The sequence below is a fragment of the Lontra canadensis genome, unplaced genomic scaffold, assembly GCF_010015895.1.
Source record: "Lontra canadensis isolate GAN:19392208 unplaced genomic scaffold, GSC_riverotter_1.0 scaffold8, whole genome shotgun sequence".
In the NCBI taxonomy this organism is placed as follows: domain Eukaryota; kingdom Metazoa; phylum Chordata; class Mammalia; order Carnivora; family Mustelidae; genus Lontra; species Lontra canadensis.
Genome location: NW_022631002.1, coordinates 3,998,845 through 4,019,967, shown reverse-complemented (window position 1 = coordinate 4,019,967; position 21,123 = coordinate 3,998,845). Strand labels below are relative to the sequence as shown.

Here is a 21,123-nt window from a genome sequence, read left to right as displayed (position 1 = left end):
GAACGAGACTAGATCTCCCTGTGATGTCCACAAAGCATGGGCTGTGAGTCATCAGGAAGGCAGTTTTCAGCTATGGCTCGGTCCATACCCCCTGGACAAGGTACCTCATCTCAGATCTTCTGGGGCCATGAGAGGAGATGGCTGGAGGCGACTCATGTCCCTTGGTGTGACCGGCAGAACCCTGGTCCCCTAAGCAGCTACCTAAAGGAGCTCTGTTGGCACAATTCAATTTTGCTGACCCTCCTTGAGAAGATCGGATCTATGTAGGCGACCAAAGTCATGCACTGGTTTTGAAAGTTTAAAAAAACTAAATAAATAGTTCTGGTCCAGAAAGGTTTAGGAAATCCTGGAGACAAAATCTACCTCTTAGAGACTCACACCAGGGTACACATTTGTATCTCACATCCTCCAAAAGGCCCATCAGATACCCATCTAACTTATATCCATCTAACTTTGCTTAAACCAGTCTTTTCCAAAACTTGTCTAACCCTGGCCCCCTCCCCCTTTGTGCTCTGCTAGTAACAGCAGACACTGTGTCAGCACATTACCCTTTGGGAAATGGAAAGCTGAAAGATTTCTGTGTCCCATCAACCCTGACCGTCAAAGAGTGAGGGCTGGTTTCGTCCCACACATGGAGAGACGTCACAATAATATCAAAGGAGATATTTGTAGAAGACTTTGTTAAGATCTGCTTCCCCAGGGAGGACAGTGGTTTGATGTGGTTACTCTGTTTCAAGATCTGGCTTTCGATTTTGGAGGTCTAGAATCTTGATTTAGTTAATGCATCTGTGTTGGTTAATTTTTATGTGTAAACTTAGCTGAGCTGCAGTGTCTAGGTATTTGGTCAAACATTATTCTGGGTGTTTCTCTACAAGTGTTTTTTGGCGAGATTAATAACACTTAAATTGGCAGACAGTGAAGTGAAGTAGGTTGCCCTCTATCGTGATGGGCCTCATCCAATCAGGTGAAGGCTTTACTAGAACAAAGGTGAAACTCTCTAGAGCATGAGGGAATTCTCCAGCAGATTGCCTTCAGGCTGGAACTACAACATGAGCCCCTCCTCAGGGTCCCCAGCCTGCCAGGCCATCCTGCAGATTCTGGACTTCCAGCCTCCATTATCACATGAACTGATTCCTTAAAATAAATGTCGTATCTCTGGGTGTGGAAGAGAAGAAAAAGAAAAAAAAAAGAAATTTCCGTCTCTGTATATGCACACCCTATTGGCTCTTTTTCTCCGGAAAACCCTGACTAATACCATATGCTAACTTGAGATGGAGGCCATCTTAAGCATGGGGATGCTTATTAATATTCATAAGAATGAAGGATTAATGCAATTTAAATACAGGAAATGTGCACAGGTTAGAATATTGTACAATCACTTAAAATAATGTTTATGAGGTTTTTTTTCTCCCCTTTTTAATAAGATGGAAAAATAGTTACATAGAAACAGCCAGGATACAAAATCAGATAACCAATAATAAGAATGTTAACACTTATTTCCCGAGCGGGAGCTAAGTGCCAGGCATTGTCTTGGATGTTTTCTATGCCTCATTGAACTCAGCAAAATTCTCACTGTTATTTTTGTTTTGTTTTTAAAAGATTTTATTTATTTATTTGACAGGAAAAGAGAGACCAAGAGAGAGGGAACATAAGCACAGAGGGTGGGAGAGGGAGAAGCAGGCTTCCCGCAGAGCAGGGAGCCCAATGCGGGGCTCAACCCCAGGATGCCAGGATCATGACCTGAGCTGAAGGCAGACGCCTAACGACTGAGCCACCCAGGTGCCCCGTAAATCCTCACTGTTATGTTAAAAAATATATATTTTTAAAAAGATCTGAAGCTTGTATGCCAAAAGTCAACAGCATTTGTTTTTGAAGAGAAATGAGATTTTTCTTCTTTTTACTTGGTTTTACCCTGTTTAGCACTTGAGCTTGAATTGCCTTTATGGTTGGAAAGAATCAGAATGAACTGGATTTTTAGGGCGCTGGAGGGGCTCAGTCGTTAAGCATCTGCCTTTGGCTCAGGTCTTAATCCCGGGGTCCTGGGCTCGAGTCCCACATCTGGCTCCCAGCTCCACAGGGAGCCTGCTTCTCCCTGTCCCTCTGTCTGCTGTTCTCTCTACTTGTGCTCTCTCTCTCTCTCTCTCTCTGTGTCTAATAAATAAATAAAATCTTAAAAAAAAAAAGAAAAAAAAACCTGGATTTTTAAAAGTGGGATGGAACTTCAGTCTCCTGCCTCTGATTCTTCTTCCTATTAATCTAAGGTCACAGCATCAGCAATGGCAGGTGGTAGCCCACCCCTCTGCCTCTCCTGGGAGGCCACCATCACCAGAATCTACCCATGAAGTTCAAGTCAAAATTATTGTTTAACTAACACATCAGTAGTGCTAACAGGAGCCATATTATCTTATATGCAAGTCACTTTTATTTAATCCTAGAGCAAGCACAGCATAGTAATTACCTACTAAATGGTAATGATATTTTTATTATTTTTTAAACTTCCATTTAAAAAAGAAAAAGCATCTTAAATTGGAAAGAAACAATCCATGTCACAAGCCAGTTAGTCAAAAAGTGTTTGTTTGGCATTCGCAGAATGATCCTCGTAACACCCACCTCTGACAAGACACTTAACATGTAACAGATACCTCGCAGAGCAGTTTGCATCAATGTCTCAATATGTATTCCTTGCTACTGTGCTGGAGTTTCATCTTGTTATCACAAGAGTGCAGGTGAAGAAGCAGGGCCCGAGTCAGATGAAACTGCTTCTTGGCGGAGCGGGGTGGGTGGGTGGACTAGAGTTTAAGCCTAGGAGCATCAAACTCAGAAGAGACACACTCTTGGCCACCAAGCTGTTGCCACCAGAGAGATGTTCTTAACTTCTGCTACAGTGTTCGCGGGAATGAAGGGTACATCAAGACGTGCACACTGTGCCTCGAGAGGAACACTCATTCCCTTGGCTTATGTTTCTTTCTCCCATCCTTTTGAAAGCAACCAGAGAGGTTCTACATGCAGTTAAACACCTCCTCCCCTGGACTGCCCTGTCTTCCCAGTCCAACAGATCAAAAATATGCCATTAGGGTAACATGGCCTGTCTCTCACTTCACACATCAGTTGTTGGATTCCATCACCTCAGGATCTTGCAATTCTGTCCCCCGTTACCCAGCTTCTCTTCAGCACCTTATTCAGGCCTAATTGGGGAAGTCTATGAATTTTCTCTAGCTTCAGGTATGGCTGTATCCAGGAGTTCACAAAGTGTCTCCAGCCTGGGATTTGGTTACAGGCTCTTAACTAGCTATAAGTCCCCCCATCTTTTTGTGTTCCTCTAACCTCACCACCTTCCCCCCCCCCCCCCCCCCCCCCCGGTTTACAGGCTGATGCCTGAAATATTTTCCCGAAATGAAAATCTGATCACCATCCCTATGCCAAAAGCCTTCCATGCAGGATAATAGTTTAACTTCCTGCCTTGGCACAATCTGCCATCTGCCTAGCTCCCCATTCTTACCTCCCATCATTTTTTCCCATATGCCATTTAAAGAAAAATTATTCCAGGGGCTCATGGGTGGTGCAGTTGGTTAAGGGTAGGATTCCTCGTTTCAGCTCAGGTCTTGATCTCAGAGTCTGGGGACCAAGCCCTACCTCGGGCCCATGCTGAGTGCAGAGTCTGCTTGAGATTATCTCTCCCTCTCCCTCTGCCCCTTTCACTGCTCATGTTCTCTCTCTCTCTAAAATAATTAAATAAATATTGAAAAAAAAAGGGAAAAATTATTCTGAACTCGGAACACTGAATAAGCTTCAGATGTCACATCCGACTACTCAAGCAACGTCCTCATGTCTGCTCAGAGCTCACCTGACTCTCCAAGGCATTAGGACCCTGGAGAGCCTGCCTTTGGACTTTTTGATTCAGGGACCTGAATCCAGAGGGAGCTCGAGTATTTACGTTTCTGACAATGCCCCGTTGCTGTTGCTCATAGTTAGGGACTGCGCTTTGAGAACCACAGCTCTAGGCCAAGGGTTAGGAAACTTTCCTGGAGAAGACCCGATAGTAATGATTTTTGGACTTGGTGAGCCGGACAGTCTCTGCTACAGGTCCTCAGTTCTGCTGTTCCCGCAGGAAATCAGCCGCAGACAGCATGTAAACACATGGGCATGACCATGTTCTAATAAAACTTTATTTACATGAAGTGGTGGTTATTTGGCCCCTGTAGGCCATGGAAGTTTACTGCTCTGGGGAAAGGTCTTCGTGTTTGACTTATTACTTACTATTAGGGCCTAGACTCTTCAGGTGAGATGTTAACTAGTAGAGTACTAGTAAGTTACTGATGATTTTTGTCCCATAGAGATGAGAATGAGTTACGTCTGGAAGAAAATGTAGCCCAAAATTGAGTATCTTATTGCCTCATGGGGCATTAACTGTTCCAGGTCGGCCTCAACAATTTTCTTCCTTTCATTAACCTCGTCAACCTCAGTCTCCTGTGTCCCCCCCTGAGCCCCCTTCCCATTCTGCTGCTTCCCTCGCTCCGGAGCTAAGTGAGACCCTGACATGGCTCGCCATGTATTTCCATGAGGTCGCGGCTTTAACCTGCCGAAAACGATGCTTGCACAACAGTGATAACAACGTATTTATGGCCCATTTGGTGGCAAGAGACAGGGTCCCAGTCCAAAGTAGCAGTTTAAAGATGGGGTGTGGGAGGGTCTCAGTTGAGTTTCAGGCTGGGGGTCCCCAGGGGTAGAAGTAACATTGTCAAGCCTCTCTCTGCCTCTGTCTTTGTCTCCTGCCCTGTCTCTCCCCCATCCTCCTTCCTCTCCTCTCCCGCTCTCCTCCCCTCTCTCCTTTCTGTCTGTCTGTCTCTCCCCATCTTTCACCTCTGCTGACATCTGCTTAGCTTCATCAGAAGCAGACACCTCACACGAGCACACTAGAAGCCTTGGCAATGAGCATGTGGCCCCGTGATGGTGCTCATTTCTCTTGGTGTCTCTGGTGTATCCCGGGAGGACTTTGATTGACCAGCTGGACCAGGGACCTCCACGCACCAAGCACTGAGCCCACCTGATGAGAAACAACCTCTGCTTAGCTGGGAAAGCCACCTGCTGGAAGGAGCCAGATTATTCCAGAAAGGGAATAGGGTGCAGGGCAGACCAGCACCTCTCTTTGGCCGCTACACACTATTACTCGCTTTACTACCGTGTCTACTACAATGACAAGGACTCCTCCCTGCCACTACTACTCTCTTGTGTTGAGTGAGTTCATGCAAAGGACCCAGCACTGTGCCAGATGCTTGACCCGAACAGCTCTACACAATCCCTCCTGGCATTAGCTCCATTTCACGGGTGAAGACACTGAGGTTTGGAAATGCAAAGTACTTCACCCAAGTTCACACAGTGAATCAGTGGCAGGACCTGAATCCAAAGCTTGTGTGGTTTCCAGGAATGCTGGGCTGGGACGTACACCATGAATCAGCAGGAGTTTGCTAGCCTGGAGTGTTAGGGCGGGGCATTTTATTTTTATTTATTGTTATTATTTTTAAATGACTTTTTTTTAAGATTTTTTTTTTTTTTATTTGACAGAGAGAGATCACCAGTAGGCAGAGAGGCAGGCAGAGAGAGGGGGGAAGCAGGCTCCCCGCTGAGCAAGGAGCCTGATGCGGGGCTCGACCCCAGGACCCTGAGATCATGACCTGAGCTAAAGGCAGACGCTTAACCCACTGAACTACCCAGGCGCCCCGGGAAGGGCGTTTTAGACAGAGGAAAGGGCACTGCTGAGCTACGGAGCTGTGAGAGCTCTCGTCGCCTCTAGTGGCCAGCCAGCCTGTACACAGCAGGGCAAGGCCAGAGGGCTCTGGTGGGGGTTCTCTGTCCAGGCTGCCTGTTATCACAGTGTGGGGCATGGGGCAGGGGTAGGTTCAGAAAATACCTGTGCCCAGGCCCACATCTGGAGACTTTGACTTCGGCTGACTGGTCTAGGATTGGGTCTGGCATTAGTGTTTTAAAAATTTAAGTAAAAACAAAAGGCAAAAACTCAGGGGGTTATGTTTATTTACCATTATCATCATTGTCATTATTTTTATTATTTTTCTCCGGAGTTTTTTTAAAAAAGATTTTATTCATTTTATTTACAGGGAGAGAGAGGGCAGGCGAGGGCATGTGCCTGCGAGTGGGGGAGGGGCAGAGGGAGAAGAAGAGAAGCAGACTCCCCACCGAGTCCAGAGCCTGAGGCGGGGCTACATCCCAGGACCCCGAGATTATGACCTGAGCCAAAATCAGGAGTTGGGATCTTAATTGACTGAGGCACTGGGTGGCTGCTTTGTTTCATTTAAGATTTAATTAATTAATTTGGGGCACCTGGGTGGCTCAGTGGGTTAAGCCTCTGCCTTCGGCTCAGGTCATGATCTCAGGGTCCTGGGATCAAGCCCCGAATCGGACTCTCTGCTCTGCAGGGAGCCTGCTTCCCCCTCTCTGTCTCTGCCTGCCTCTCTGCCTACTTGTGATCTCTGTCTGTCAAATAAATAAATAAAATCTTTAAAAAAAAAGATTTAATTAATTAATTTGTTGGAGAGAGACAGTACAAGCATGAATGGGGCAGGGAGTCTCAAGCAGACTCCGCGTTGAGCTCAGAGACCTTCTGGGTGCTCGATCACACAACCCTGAGATCATGACCTGAGTAGAAAGCAAGAGTCTGTTGCTCAACTCACTGAGCCATGCAGACGCCCAGGAATATGTTCTGTGTGTGTTTAGAGACTGTTTGTTGCTATAGATTGAACGTTCATCTATACTCCCCCCACCAATCCCATGTGTCAAAATCCTACCCGCCCAGTGTGATGGAGTTAGGAGGTGGGGCCTTTGGGAAGTGACTCACGAGAATGGAGCCTAGTGGGTGGGGTTAGTCCCTGATCAGGGAAACCCCGGGAGCTTGCTCCCTTCACCGTCTGTGAAGACACAGAGTACAGGTGCCATCTGGGAACCAGGAAACGGAGCCTCCTCAGACATGGAACCCGTTAGTGTCTAAATCTTGGACTTCGCAGACCCCAGCCCTGTGAGAAATGTATTTTTACTCTTTATAAGCTATCCAGAATTATGAAATTACAGGATTCTGGTAGGGCAGCCCCAACAGACCACGGCATCTGATTATTTATGACTGTATGACTGGTCACCAGAAATATAGTGGCTTAACACAACCACCACAACTTAGCTCCTGCGATATGGTGGGCTCCGCTGGGCCCTTCTTTTCTCTGTGTGGCAAGAGCTGGGGCTGCGGTCATCTGGGGTCTCAACTGGGTTGGGACATCCTGGTGGCTCCCATACGTGGCTACCAGTAGATGTGGCCGTGGGCTGGGGGCCCAGCTGAGGGGGAGGGCAGGAACATCTCATTCTCCCCCATGTGACCTCTCCATGTCACTCAGGCTTCTTACCTCACAGGGGCTGAGCTCCATGAAGAAACCCTCCAAGTACTTGAGAGAAAACCTCAACCTTGGAACGCAGACAGTGTCGCTTGCACTACATTCTGCTGGTCAAAGCAAGTCCTGGGGCCAGCAGTTCCAGAACAGGGAAGCGGACTCCATGTCTCAAGTCAGAATGTCAGAGAATGGGCAGCCGCCTGTAATCTTCCACCCAGATGGTTCTGGGGGTGTCAACGCAGGAAGAAATCCCCAGGGTCACTTTGAGTGCGGTGGAGCTAAAGGCCAGTAGGCTTTAGAGCACATCTCAAGTGGAAAAAAGAAAAAAACAGGCTTGGAACTAACAGATGAAGAGTCAAAATCTTGATGTTTGCTTGGAGGTAACAGTTGTCAGAGGTAAAAGTGATCTTAGAAATTTGGACACATTCTCCAAGTGTCCCTAAAGAATCCCCAGATAAAGAAAGTGACTTGTCTAGTCTCTCAAGAGACCCCATTTGGGCTCATTAACCAAGCACTTAATTAAATCAATACATATTTATGGAAAGTTTAGGTGACAGGTGTTGTCCTGGGCTCTACTCTGCTTTCATGGAACTGTTTTTCATTTTAGTGCCAAGACATACATTAAAGAAAATAGATTAAATATAGGTATGGGAGGGGTATGTCCTCAGGAGAAAAAAGAAACAAAGAAGAGGATAAGCAGTTGGTGGGGGGGGGGCATTCCACTTTATCAAAGGGCAGCAGAGAAGTCCTCATGAGAGAGTGAGGTAGTAGCCATGGGCCTGTGGGGAGGACATTCCAGGTGGATAGATGAGGAAGTGCTAAGGTCCTGGGGCAGGAGGAACAGTGGGGAGGCCAGTGTGCTAGAGTGGAGAGGGTGTTATGGAGAGGAGGAGAAGATGGGGGGGCAGGACCAGATTGTGGAGGGCCTTGTACTCAAGAGTCATGGGGGCCAGTGGAGGGTCCTGAGCAGAGGAGGGAGAGGATCAAGATACTTATTTTTGTAGGCTACAAGAAATTGGAAGAATGTGATGGTGGTGTTTCTTCCCCCCCACCCCCACTCTGAACTGTCTGTCTGGCAGACAAGAAAAACCCAAGTTAGCTGAAAGTCAATGAAAAACAAGCACTTCTTGGCTGGGTGGGAAAGAAAAGGTCAGGCTCCTAAGGGGGACTGGACCGAGACAAATGAAAGGCATCAAATTGCAACGTTGCCACTTGAATTCATTACTAATGTGAGTGCACCGCGGTTAGTGGCTCATTTTACGAGACTGGAGTCGCATCACATTCGTGTCTCAGCTGATCCCGGGATCCATCCTGTCTGGCGGGCAGGACCGTCCGCATTACCTGGGACCCGAGCTCTGGAAAATCAGGAGTCCGGTGCCAGTCTCCAGGGGGCTTGCCTTCAGTGTTGAAGATGCAAAGCAGACTGGCGGTTCTTCCCCGCCTTGTCCTCATTGTCCTCCCCTAGCAGGGTGTCGCCCCTGACCGTGGTGGCATCCTGGTCTGGGGCTGTATCACACCTGGGGGAGGGTGGGGACAAGGGCATAAGGACAATGTGTGAGTGAGGAGCTGTGTTGTATGGATCCTTAAAATACTTCAATTCCAAGAGTTCTGCCACCAAAAACGAGAGGGAGAGCAAGAGAACGAGAAGAAATGAAAAGGTGAGTGGGCACGCTCAGGACGCCACGGCCAGTGCACAGGCTAGGAGCTGGCTGTCTGGGTCCCCGTGTGCTCCCAGGGCAGCTTGGCAGAGTGTGGCCTTGGTGTTTAGTACTGAACAGGTTTCACGAGAGGTGTCCTGTGGAGTGAGCCACAGTCAGGGGTCAAGGGCACCTCCTGAGGTTCCTCGGGGCTCGGGATGACAAGTCCTCTGTGTCAGTTTTATTAAGGGACACAGGGACAGAGTCCCACAGCAGAAGACCACGTGACAGGGGGCAGCGATGGGAGCCACGCAGCCACAAGCCAAGGCGTGCCAACCCCAGAGCGTGGAGGGGAGCCTGAGGCAGATTCTCCCCTGAGCTTCCAGAAGGAGCCGACACCTGCTTCCCCACACCTTGATTCCAGACTTGTGGCCTCTGAGGCTGTGAGAGGACAAATTCCCCGTTGGTTAAGCCCCTGGTCTGTGATACCTTGTTGCAGTGGCCCTGAACATTCACACTAGGCAAGTTCTTTCCTGAGAGACGTGGGACCCCCTGGTGGCATATGTGGTTCAGGGGCTCCTCGATGGCCCCACACGAAGTCTCATTTTATTATTTTTTAAAGATTTTATTTATTTATTTGACAGAGAGATACATAGCGAGAGAAGGAACACAAACAGGGAGAGTGGGAGAGGGAGAAGCCAGGCTCCCCGCTGAGCAGGGAGCCCGATGTGGGGCTCGATCCCATGACCCTGGGATCATGACCTGAGCCAAAGGCAGCCGCTTAACAACTGAGCCACCCAGGTGCAACCCCCCACCAATGGAAACTTTTGAAGACTGAGCTGTAGCCGCAGACGACTCCTACGCAGCCCTTCTTGGTCCCCCTCTGCTCCGAGGGGACCACCTCGGAGTGGTGGTATGCCTTTGTATGGTACTTGGCTTGACTCAATTTCCGAATAAGATCCCAATTCTGCAAATGACACACCCATGTTTTTCATCTCAAGCTGCCCCACTTATTAGAGGTGCAAGTCTAGGCAGGTCGCTTGGATTCTTCTGGTTTCCCCAGCTCTAAAACAGGGAAGACAATAGCATCCACCTCGCTGGGTCTTGTGAGAATTAAATGAGGCCATTCATTCATTCACTCATTCAAAAGATATTTATTGAGTGCCTACCAAATGTTTGGAACTGTTGTAGATGCTGGGAAAATATCAGGGAACAGGATCTAGCCCTGGGCTTCCTGGAGCTTAGGGTCCTAGGGGAGGAGACAGAGGACCCACACATAAAGTAAAGATTCCACAGACTCGCAGCTCTCGGTGAGTGCTTTGGAGACAAATAAAGCAGGATAACAGGTGGAGAGGTGGCCGTTAGGAACAGAGTGGCCAGAGACCTCCTTTCAGAGATGGTAGCCATCAGAGAGCTGAGTGAGGGAAAAGAAAGTTCCAGGCAGATAAGCCAAGCAAAGAGGCAGGCTGCCTGGGGTTTGGGAGCTGTAATTTTCAAACTTCTTTACATTCTTCAGAATCACTGCTGACCTCAGAAAGACTTTATTTTTGTAAATTATGCTTATTGCTTCTTTTCATTTAGGAATGAAAACCGAGACATTTAAAGAATAAGTCAAGTAATGTATTAATCATAAATGCAGTGTATGTCAACATGAAAATAATATATTTTTAAAAGATTTTACTTATTTATTTGAGAGAGAGAGAGAGAGAGAGCATGAGTAGTGGGAGGGGCAGAAGGAGAGGCAGACACTCCTTTGAGCAGGGAGCCCAACTTGGGCTTGATCCCAGGACCTTGAGATCATAACCTGAGCTGAAGTCAGATGCTTAACTGACAGAGCCACCAAAGCCCACCCCATAACATTTTTTTTAATGAAAAAAAAAAAAAAAACCAACAAAAACTACTTTCTAAAGTAAATAACTTGGGTGAGAAGATGGCATTGTGGTAGATTTTTTTTTTAAAGTAGACTCCACACCCCACGTGGAGCCCAATGCAGGATTTGAACTCACGACCCTGATATCCAGACCCTGGGCTGAGACCCATAGTATTGCTTAATTGACTGAGCCACCCAGGGACCCCATATGGTGGACTTTTGCAAAGCTCTTTAATGTCTGGCTTAAAGGAAAACAACTGAGTTCCCGCATCTGCGGCTGAATTCAGTCTGTAGCGATATGTTGCTCTGATTGAGGTCTGTGAAGAAAATCCAGCCTCACACACAGAATGTGGTTAGGAAAGGGAGGGAGGGATATTTTCCTAAAAAGTGGATTCCTTGGGCGCCTGGGTGGCTCAGTGGGTTAAAGCCTCTGCCTTCCGCTCAGGTCATGATCCCAGGGTCCTGGGATCGAGTCCCACCTGGGGTTCTCTGCTCAGCGGGGAGCCTGCTTCTCAGTCTCTCTCTGTCTGTCTCTCAGGCTACTTGTGATCTCTGTCTGTTAAATAAATAAATAAAATCTTTAAAAAAAAAGTGTATTCCTCAAAAGGAGTGATGTTTTTATTGCTTAATCTATTTTATTTTATTATTAATTAATTTATTTACTTTAGGAGTGATGTTTTTAGATAATTGTGGTATTTTTTTCATCACTGCCCAAAGTGGACAGATTTCTTTTTTTTTTTTTTAAGATTTTATTTATTTATTTGACAGACAGAGATCACAAGTAGGCAGAGAGGCAGACAGAGAGAGAGAGAGAGAGGAGGAAACAGGCTCCCTGCTGAGCAGAGAGCCCAATGCGGGGCTCGATCCCAGGACCCTGGGATCATAACCTGAGCCAAAGGCAGAGGCTTTAACCCACTGAGCCACCCAGGTGCCCCAGTGGACAGATTTCTTAAAGAAAAACTGCAAAGTGGAATGTGAAATCATATCGGTGAACTTTTTTGTACTCTGTTAGATTAAAATCTAATGGTTTGTCTTGTACTTGAATGGATCTTTTACTCATGCATGATTTTATAATACCCCACATGGATCATTGGAAAATATTGATTCACTGAGTTATGCAGGTCTTCCAAATGCTGAAATGTTCCATTATTCATTATTAAAAAAAAATCAAACCTATTACTATCGCCACCAATCCCGCCAGAAAAATCTTTAAGTACTGGGAAGCTGCCTGCCCAGCTCACAATGGTGGCTATGTTTCCCAAAATTCCAATTTTTGTTTGAAAGCTTGAATAAATCCCATCAAATGCACTACACCCTTCCTGTGCAAACATCACTTTCTTTTGCAAGGAGTCTGGGGATAATGATAGTTTCCGGTGTTTACTGGGCTCTCACTGTTTGCGGGATGTTTTATCAACCAATTTACATGTGTTATCTTGTTACTATATTCATTTTCACTAGATCTCAGCCAGGTATTGTTTCTCCCAGTTTTCAGACCCAGAGAGGTTATGTATTTGCCTAAGGTCATACAGCTAGTGGTAGCCCTCCACGCTATCAGAATTCCAGAAAAGAATTTTCCAGGTAGGAAAGGCCTAATACGAATAGCCTGTCCTCTGGGATCCAGGAATTAACTCCTGCTTGTCAGACCATGTATCTCCATCGGTGTACTTATTTATTCATTTATTCATTTTTAAAAGATTTTATTTATTTATTGGAGAGAGAGAGCATGAGTGGGGGTGAGGGGCAGAGGGACAGTGACAAGCGGACTTCCTGCTGAGCAGGGAGCCCGATGCAGGACTCAATCCCAGGACCCCGAGATCATGACCTGAGCTGAAGGCAGATGCTTAACCCACTGAGCCACCCAGGTGCCCCTCTCTGCTGGTTTAGATGGGGAAATGTGGATCCCTTCTCCACACATACTAACTACTCAAGACTTAGCTCAAATGTTACCTCTTTGCAGAACGCTTACGCCCTCCCTAGATATAACAAAAAGTCCCTTCTGTTTGTTGAACGGTAGTTAGAAACTGCCAGGCCCCATTTTCCATTTGCTGAGCCATTACTTCATTTCCTCCTGCCAACATGTTTGCAAAGTAGGTGGTATTATTCCTTGTGTTAATTTATATTGTTGCTGTAACAAATGATCACAAATTTGTTGGTTTACAAATGATTATTTTATAATTTTGTAGATCAGAAGACGTTCTAAAATCCAGGTGTGGGCAAGGCTAGGTTCCTTCCGGAACAACTGGGAGGAAATGTTTCCTCGTGTTTTCCAGCTTCAGGAGGCTGCCTGCATTCGTCGGTTCCTGGCCCCTTCCTCCACCTTCAAAGCCAGCAGCATAAGAGCAATCTTTCTCTCAGATCAATCTCTCTCTCCCCCCACTCTGCTTCTGTTGCCACATTTCCTTGTCTGACTGTTTGACTCTCTGGCCTCCCTCTTTCCCTTGTAAGGATCCCTGTGCTTACCTGGGGCCACCCAGATAATCCAGATTGAGCTCTTCATCTTAAGGTCTTCGATATAATCACATCTGCAAAGTCCTTTTTGTCATGTGAGGCCACGTATTCATAGATTTGGGGGATTAGGACGTAGACATCTTTGGGATAGGAAGAGGGGCTGGTATTATTTTGCCAACCATATCTCTATTTACAAAGATTCACAGCAAGGTTGTGTATTCTGCTGACATTCACACAACCAGTGAGTGAGGAGTCAGGATTTTAATTCAGACCTGTGTGGACTCTGGGTTCCTCCAGTGCCCCTAAAGTGGTTGCAAATACCAGGGCCTAGTCAGCATTGTGGGGCCCAGAGTAACTGCTAATATTTTCTTTTTACTATCTACCTCCTTGTGTTGAAACCATGCATTAATATCTCTGTGAGTGATTTGAAAATCAGAATTAGGTCCTACTTAATTTTTATTTTTTGTTCAAAAAAAATAAAAATCAGACATCCACCACCCTAAGCTATCACTGGGTTTTTCTAACCCTTTGACTTTATCCACAGGCAGATAAAATTTTTCTGTTGTAACCATAGCATGGATACAATAGTATATTGTTCCCCCAGCTTTTCGTTACATACTTTCTCAAACCTATGGAAAAGTCGAGAGTACCCCTTTGACCCAATTGTTCACATCTACCTCATTTGCTCTTTCTCTATGTGGAGTTGCCTGTCTTTATACACTGTTTTTTGTTGAACCATTAAAAAAGAACTCACAGGCATTATGACATTCATCCCTAAATTCTTCCGAGGCATATTTGAACAATAAGAACATTCTTTCACACGTGCACAATGATTAGTATACCATTACAATTACCAAGAGCAAGCCGTACTCGAATTCCTCATTGTCAAAAGGTATCTCCTCGCTTAAAAACCATACCAGGATCCCGTCAAGATTGTATTTGGTTATATTTTCAGCTCTTTTACTTTAGAGCAATCTCCTCCCTCCCCGATATTTTTCACGGTGTCCCATTTTTGAAAAGACCGGGCCCTCTTGTCCTAACAGAATGTAGCAATGGCTCTTACTGTTCATCTCTGCTGCTCAGCACGGGGTCTGGCCCTTAGTTGGCTGTGGACGTGTTGAACAAGTGAGACCCAGGATGAGGGGTGTGAGTAATAATCTCAGAAGCTACTTTTTGGCGGGGGGGGGGAGGGCTGGCTCTTTTGGCCACTTTGTTCACATTCATCTAATATGATCCTCCCCGAAACCCTTTAAGAAATTGCATTCGTCTCATTCACAGGCGAGGGAGACAAAGCTGAGGAAGGGAGGTGGCCTGCCTGCAGTCCCCCGCTCAGAGAGGGGCCACACCGGACTGGAAACTGCGCGGTCGGGCAGGGTCTCCCTGCCTCTGGGGTGACCCCGAGGTCGATCTGACTGCGACCGTGCACGTGTGCGTGTGCCAGGCAGCGCTTCCCGAGCGCTCACTGTCCGCCAGGCCCCAGAGCCAAGCGCCTCACGCGTGCGTTTGGTTTGAATCTCCTCCACCGCCCGGCGATAGGCGTGGCACGGGGTGGGCGCGCGACGTGCGGGGAATGAGCTGTGCACAAATGAATGAACGGGCGGAAGTGTCATCGCCGTCAGCCGGGGAACTCCTCCGGGACCTCTGGCGCTCCCTCGGGAGACCCCAGCCTAGGGAGACCCTGCGGCTCCCGGGCCTGCGCCGGCCTCAGGCTCCCGACGGTTCCGAGTCTCACCCAGGTCCCAGGTGGCTTCCCACTAGGTGAGGAGCCCGGGCCGGCTGGGCGCTTTGGCGTCATCACCTCCGTACCCTGTGCTTTCCCCTGCCAGCACCGCAGCCGCACCCCGCGGCCCCCCAGTGCGCGGCCCAGCCGCCCGCAGCGCAGAGGGGCGCGGACCCAGACGCCACCCTGCCGGCTCCCGCCGCGCACGCCCACCTGTCGGCCGCGCATGCGCAGCACGCTCACGGCGCGCCCGGCCTCCCCGCGCCCCGCGGCGCGCGGCCAGTGCGCAGGCGCGGCGGCCGATGCGAGTGTGTATGTGCGGGCGAGAAGATGGCGGCGGCGGGGGAAGCAGCGTGAGGAGTCGGACGAGCGCCGAGGCTCATTGAAACGGGTCGCCATGGCCCTCCGCAACCCGCAGGTAGCCGGCGGCCCGCGTCCTGGGCGGGAGCCGCCCTGAGCCGCGGCGGGCGGCGCGGGGGCGGGCGGGCGCACCCTGCCCAGAGCGAGCGTGTGGGAGTGGGGGAGGGCGCCGGGACACGCTGCCCCGGACTAGGCCCCGGCCTCCCGCCGCCGCCGCCGCGCCCCGGCCGCCCGCCGCCGCTCCGCGCGGAGCCCTCAGGGTCCTGCGGCGGGGGAGCAGCGGGGAGGGTCGCCGGGCCGCCTGCGGAGAGCGCGGGGGCCGCGAAGGGGTTAACCCCCGAGTGGACCGCGGGGGAGCCGGGGGTACGGAGGGGGGCCTGGGAGCCCCAGAGAGGCAGCCGGGGGGGCTTCGGGAGGCCCCGCAGCGTCAGGGCCCCTCCAGGCCCTTGGCTCGCTCCTCCGCGCGGAGTGGGACCCCAAGGTGTGGGGGTGCCCCGCTGCCCCCATGCCCCCGAAGGTCGCTTCCTCAGCATGACGGACCGCGGGGGGCTTGCTGCTCTTCTGGTTTGTGGGCTCGAGTCCCTGAGGAGCAGCCTTGGGTTACTGTTGCAAAGAAAACTGGAAATTGAGTCGCCAGGACCGTACTTTCACTTGCATCAGAGTGACATCTTTTGCACGAATCGTCTCCGCCTGGCTAACGCAAACGCGCCGGGTCTCAGCTGTCTCTAAAGTTTAGGGGCCGCGTACAGTAATGCCGTTGCGGGAGGAAGGGTAGCATGCACCCTTCTCTTCCAGGGAGATGTACGGGTAGAGTCGAGCCCCCCCCCCCCATTATAGTTACTCATGCGGTATTATTCCCTTTCAAGTTGGTTTTAGACCCCTGCTTTTTGACGTCTAATTTCTAGAAATTACTGCACTTTATACCACCGCAGGGTGCTTTCGAGTTGAATACTGAAGGTGAAACAAAGTAGCTGCTGGGAAAACTGGTGGCCGGTAAATACGAACCCTCTCTAAGCTGTTGGTTTTTCTCGCTCTCTGGGAAGTGAAGTCGATTTTCATAGCTATTGTAATTAATGCGTGTCGTGAAATTTAAAACGCGAGATATTTAAAACCTTTTTTTAAAATGATATCTTACAGGAGTCTGGAATTCTGTCAAATTTTTGGTACTGTAGTTTGTGATAGAAGTTTCCTCTAATTTTCTGTTCACTTGTACATCTGCTTTTGTGAATGTTTAGGATGGTTCTTTGAACACAAAAAAAGAGGTTTAGTATTTGAATAATTTTTACACATGTATAATTGAAATATTTTAAGAGGTTTGGTATTTGCCGCATTAAGACTTAAATATTAATGTGAATAGCTCATTAAAATTAGTAAGATCACAGTACAAGATTGTGGACTGATGTGTAATGTAATACACAGTGATTTTCAGAAACGAAGAAAGCATGTTTAGGAATAATTCAGTCCATTATTTATTTTTTCAAGATTTTATTTTTGTAAGTAGCCTCTACAGCCACTGTGGGGCTCGAACTCACAACCCTGAGGATCAAGAGTCGGTCGCTCCACGGACTGAGCCAGCCAGGCGCCCCTAATTCAGTCCGTAGTTATAAGCATCCATTACGGTGCAGATTCGTTGAAATGGTAATTAGCAGCGACAGTATGTAGACTTAATTGTAATTTCGTTTGCATTCATTGTCCTAGTATTTACGTTTTATCCTACAATATTGCCTATACACATCTTTAGAAAATTGCAGTGGCCAAAGTTAGCTGAACATAAGTGTTAGCAACTTTCTGAGTTTATTCTTTTGTTGGGTGTATTTTTAAGAGCAATTTTAAGCTCTAGCATCGAGAAGGTGGCAAAGTAATCCTTTGTTTGATTTCTCTTAATTTTCTTTTTAAAAGAATAGTAATAAAAACAAGTAATGAAATCATGTGGCAGGTTTTCATGATTGTATCCTGCTTGAGTCAGGCTGAGCATTTTAAGAAATTTGTTTTCGTTCAGTTACCTTCCATCCTGGGGATCCTGCAGAGTCAGTGGTGGTCATCCATCCATTCATTCAGCGGTGATAACTTACCATGTGCTAAGCACCGTGTTAGGGGTAGTACTTGTTTACGATTGGGAATGACAATCACAGGTTAATAGTAAGGGTTTTATTTTAAAATAGAATTGTTACAGGTACAGTTTTGAAAATTTATATAGATCATATCCTAGTTCCATATTACTAATTGAACCTTGTTCCCTGGATTGAAGTGAACCAGGGCAGAACTTGGAAACATTTCTAATGCCAGTAGCTTTCAACATTTTAACAAATACAAAGGATGAACTTTTCCATTGAAGTGGGAGTACATCTCTCCTTTATGAATATTTGTTGTCTGATGAAATGATTTGGGATAATTAGTTTGAAATGACCAGTTCTTCCTTAAACTAGAAGAGATTTTTGTGGTCATTGAACTTGTAGTGAAATTCCCTCAACAGCGCCTCCTACCCGGTGTGTGAATATCACACCGGCTTCTCCTGTCCTGGTCCTCTGAAGCGGGCTCACTCCAGTCTTTTCATTTCCGCACAGTAGTGGGGCCCCCACTTTTTATACTATGGAATTTCTTGGATCCAATTTACAGCATATGGCAGAGTGTTACTCTGTCGTTGAGTATCTGTTTATAACTGACAGCTCTATTAGTAATTCTCAAAAGATACATTTTTATTGGAGTCTCACATAGTGAGCAGCTGAATTAAATAAAATGATCTGAAATGCAGGATATTTGGAGATCCTGATTTTCCTTTCACAGTGACAGCAAAATACCGAAACGTGTCCTAAGACTAGACATGCTGTTTAAAGTTTGTGAGTTGACGGTTGCCGCTGTGGTTTACGGAGCTGCAGTCAGATGAGGCGGAGCCAGGGCCCAGCCCTCCGGCTCTCGAGCCTTCTCGTTGGGACCACTGTTCACTGAAATTACAGTGAATGCTAAGCGGACCTGCCTTATTCCAAATTCGTCTCTAGAGCAAAAGTTAGGACATACATTCCAGTGCACTTTTATGTGGAATCTCCGTGATTTATGTAGTGGTTCACATCGGAAACTGAAAGGAGGAAAAGATTATAAGGTTTAATGATCATTTAATGACAAACCTAGTGGCACGTTTACTTTGTGTCATGTTCAGAGTATAATATTAATGTAGTTGAGAAAAGTTGTATCATCTCTACCTGAATTATTCGTTATATCACGGTTCTTTTTTGTTTGTCTTTGTGTTTTTACTGATTTCAGACGTGTGAGTACTCGCTGTTAATGGATCTGGTTTTTCAAGCGGATCGTTAAAGGTGGTTGCTGAGGACATTTCTTACGGATAGTATGCTAAGTATGAAATTGTGGGAAGAGCTCGGTTTTGGATTTGTAACTGGGCAGGTACATTTCTATTTATTGCTTCCCATGCAAGAGTCACAGTGGTACAAAACAGATAAATCTGTTGGCAGTGGAATTTATTGGCCTTGGGCCGCTGGATTACTGTCATTTGTCTCTTCAGCGCTACTTCAGCAGTGTAGATGCTCAGTCCCGGAGACTCACGTGTGCTTGGATTGCAGTTCGCCCGTTTATTGAAGTGATCCGCCCCAGAGGTCTGTTCGTGACCATTTTTGTCATTACAGGCCGAATGAAGAACTAGTGTAGGTGACATAAAAGGTAGCCCGTGGGGTATTTCATGGTAGTTGTTTTAAGGATTAGACATTGTAGAATCTGTCATAAACCTGGATGTGGATCTTCAGAATGTAGACTTTTCATGAGCTCGTTCTTTTCTGACTATCTGAAAGCCCCTCAGCCGTGACCCCATTTCAGCAGAAGACCTGAGAAACCAGAAGCTGTCGGCTAATAGCTCCGTTCTGCCGTCTGTCTTGACACACGTGCTTCTCCATTTGTCCTCTTCTGGCAATAGAGTAGGTCAGGTGTAGAGACCCTAGAGGTATGATTTAGGACTGGGAGAATAAGGTGGTGCAGAGAGGGTTAGAGCATATTTTCCCAGTGTTTCCTTTTCTGGCTAACTGGAGAATTGTTAGATGGTAATGTGCATGGAGTGTTGCCCCAGTGCCTGCCACCGAGTGTCCACGTGCTACTGCTGGCTGCTCTTGGGACTCTCAGGCCACTCCCTTCTGGCTTTGGGTGCAGCTTTACCAGTTGTCCTTCCTCAGCTCTGTTCTTCTTTTTTTTAAAGATTTTATTTATTTATTTGACAGATCACAGGTAGGCAGAGAGAGCAGAAGGGAAGCAGGCTCCCTTCTGAGCAGAGAGCCCGATGATCATACTACGCTGGGATCATGACTTGAGCCAAAGGCAGAGGCTTTAACCCACTGAGCCACCCAGGCGCCTCTTCGGCTTCGTTCTTAATTTATGTTTTTGGTATTGGCTTGAGGGACATCTTCTGAGCCTGCACTGTCTGATTCAAGAGTCTCATAACTGGCGCACTACAAGTGAAAGGAGCCCCCAGTAGAAAGTCTGGAATCCCCACTCTTGTACTTTCGGTGCTTGATTTTTACATCCAGTTGTCTCTTTCCCTTCCTCCCTCATTTTGTTTCGCCATTTGTTCTTGTTTTATGAGGACAATTTTTTCAGGGCTCCTGGGTGGTGCAGTTGGTTACACATCCAGCTCTTGGTTTCAGCTCAGGTCACAGTCTCATGGTGGTGAGATCAAGCCCTGTGTGGGATTCTGTGCTCAGCATGGAACCTGTTTGAGATTCTCTCTCTCCTCCCTCCTGCTTGTGCGCGCGCGTGCGCTCTCTCTCTCAAATAAATAAATCTTTAAAAAAGAAAATGTTTTCAACTCCCTGTGCTGTATGCAGACAGCTTGCTGGCTGGGGTGGAAAGGGTGGGGTGCCATGAGTGGTGTGTGTGTTGTCGTCCCCCCCCCCCCCCCAGCTGTTGTTCTGAGATGAGACCTACTGGTTGTGCTGGAGTCGGGGACAAATCACACATAAATCCAGACTTATTTTCTCCACTTAGGTCTCCCACTCTCCACAGAAAGGGGTGGTTTTGCTTTATGAGTACATGTCAAAAATACTTGTGTTGTAAAATGTATCAAATAAAGCTCTGTGTCTATATAAGTTACATTTGCCAGCCACAGGCCTTGTTAAATGGAGTTGGTCAAGAACATGTAAGATGATTCTGTGTAGAAAATTTTGATTTGCCTTTTGTGTAATGAGTTACTGTCTGCATTGTTTACTGCATTCATCACAGAAACATGATGACATCCTTTGCCTTGGATATAAGGAATGCATTTTAAATTTTATTACATTCATTTAAATTTAGTTAGGAATAATTAACTTATGAATTTATTTGGTATTCTAATAAGAGGATTTCTTTCTTTTTTTTTTAAAGATTTTATTTATTTATTTGATAGAGATCACAAGTAGGCAGAGCAACAGGCAGAGAGAGAGGGGGAAGCAGGCTCCCTGCTGAGCAGAGAGCCCGATGTGGGGCTCTATCCCAGGACCCTGGGATCATGACCTGAGCCGAAGGCAGAGGCTTAACCCACTGAGCCACCCAGGCGCCCCTAATAAGAGGATTTCTAGTGTTTTTTGGGTTTCCCCTATTTTAGACATTTTATAATTCTAGAGAAGCAGTGTCTCTCTTGAGACTTTCATCTTATGGCATTAAAATACTCTACCCATTCTTAAAGTCTTAATTTTTTTTTCCTTTTGATAGGATGTGTTGAAGCTTTAG

General features: G+C 47.2%; 1 protein-coding gene across 1 annotated transcript in view; it reads left to right on the top strand.

Moving 5' to 3' along the window:
• Nucleotides 1-15,289: 15,289 nt before the first annotated feature.
• The window catches only part of USP10 (ubiquitin specific peptidase 10), a 67,339-nt gene continuing 61,505 nt past the window's right edge, over nt 15,290-21,123 (top strand). Inside the window, exon 1 of the mRNA XM_032854604.1 lies at nt 15,290-15,481. Coding sequence (XP_032710495.1) covers nt 15,290-15,481 — 192 coding nt within the window. The remainder of the gene's footprint in view (nt 15,482-21,123) is intronic.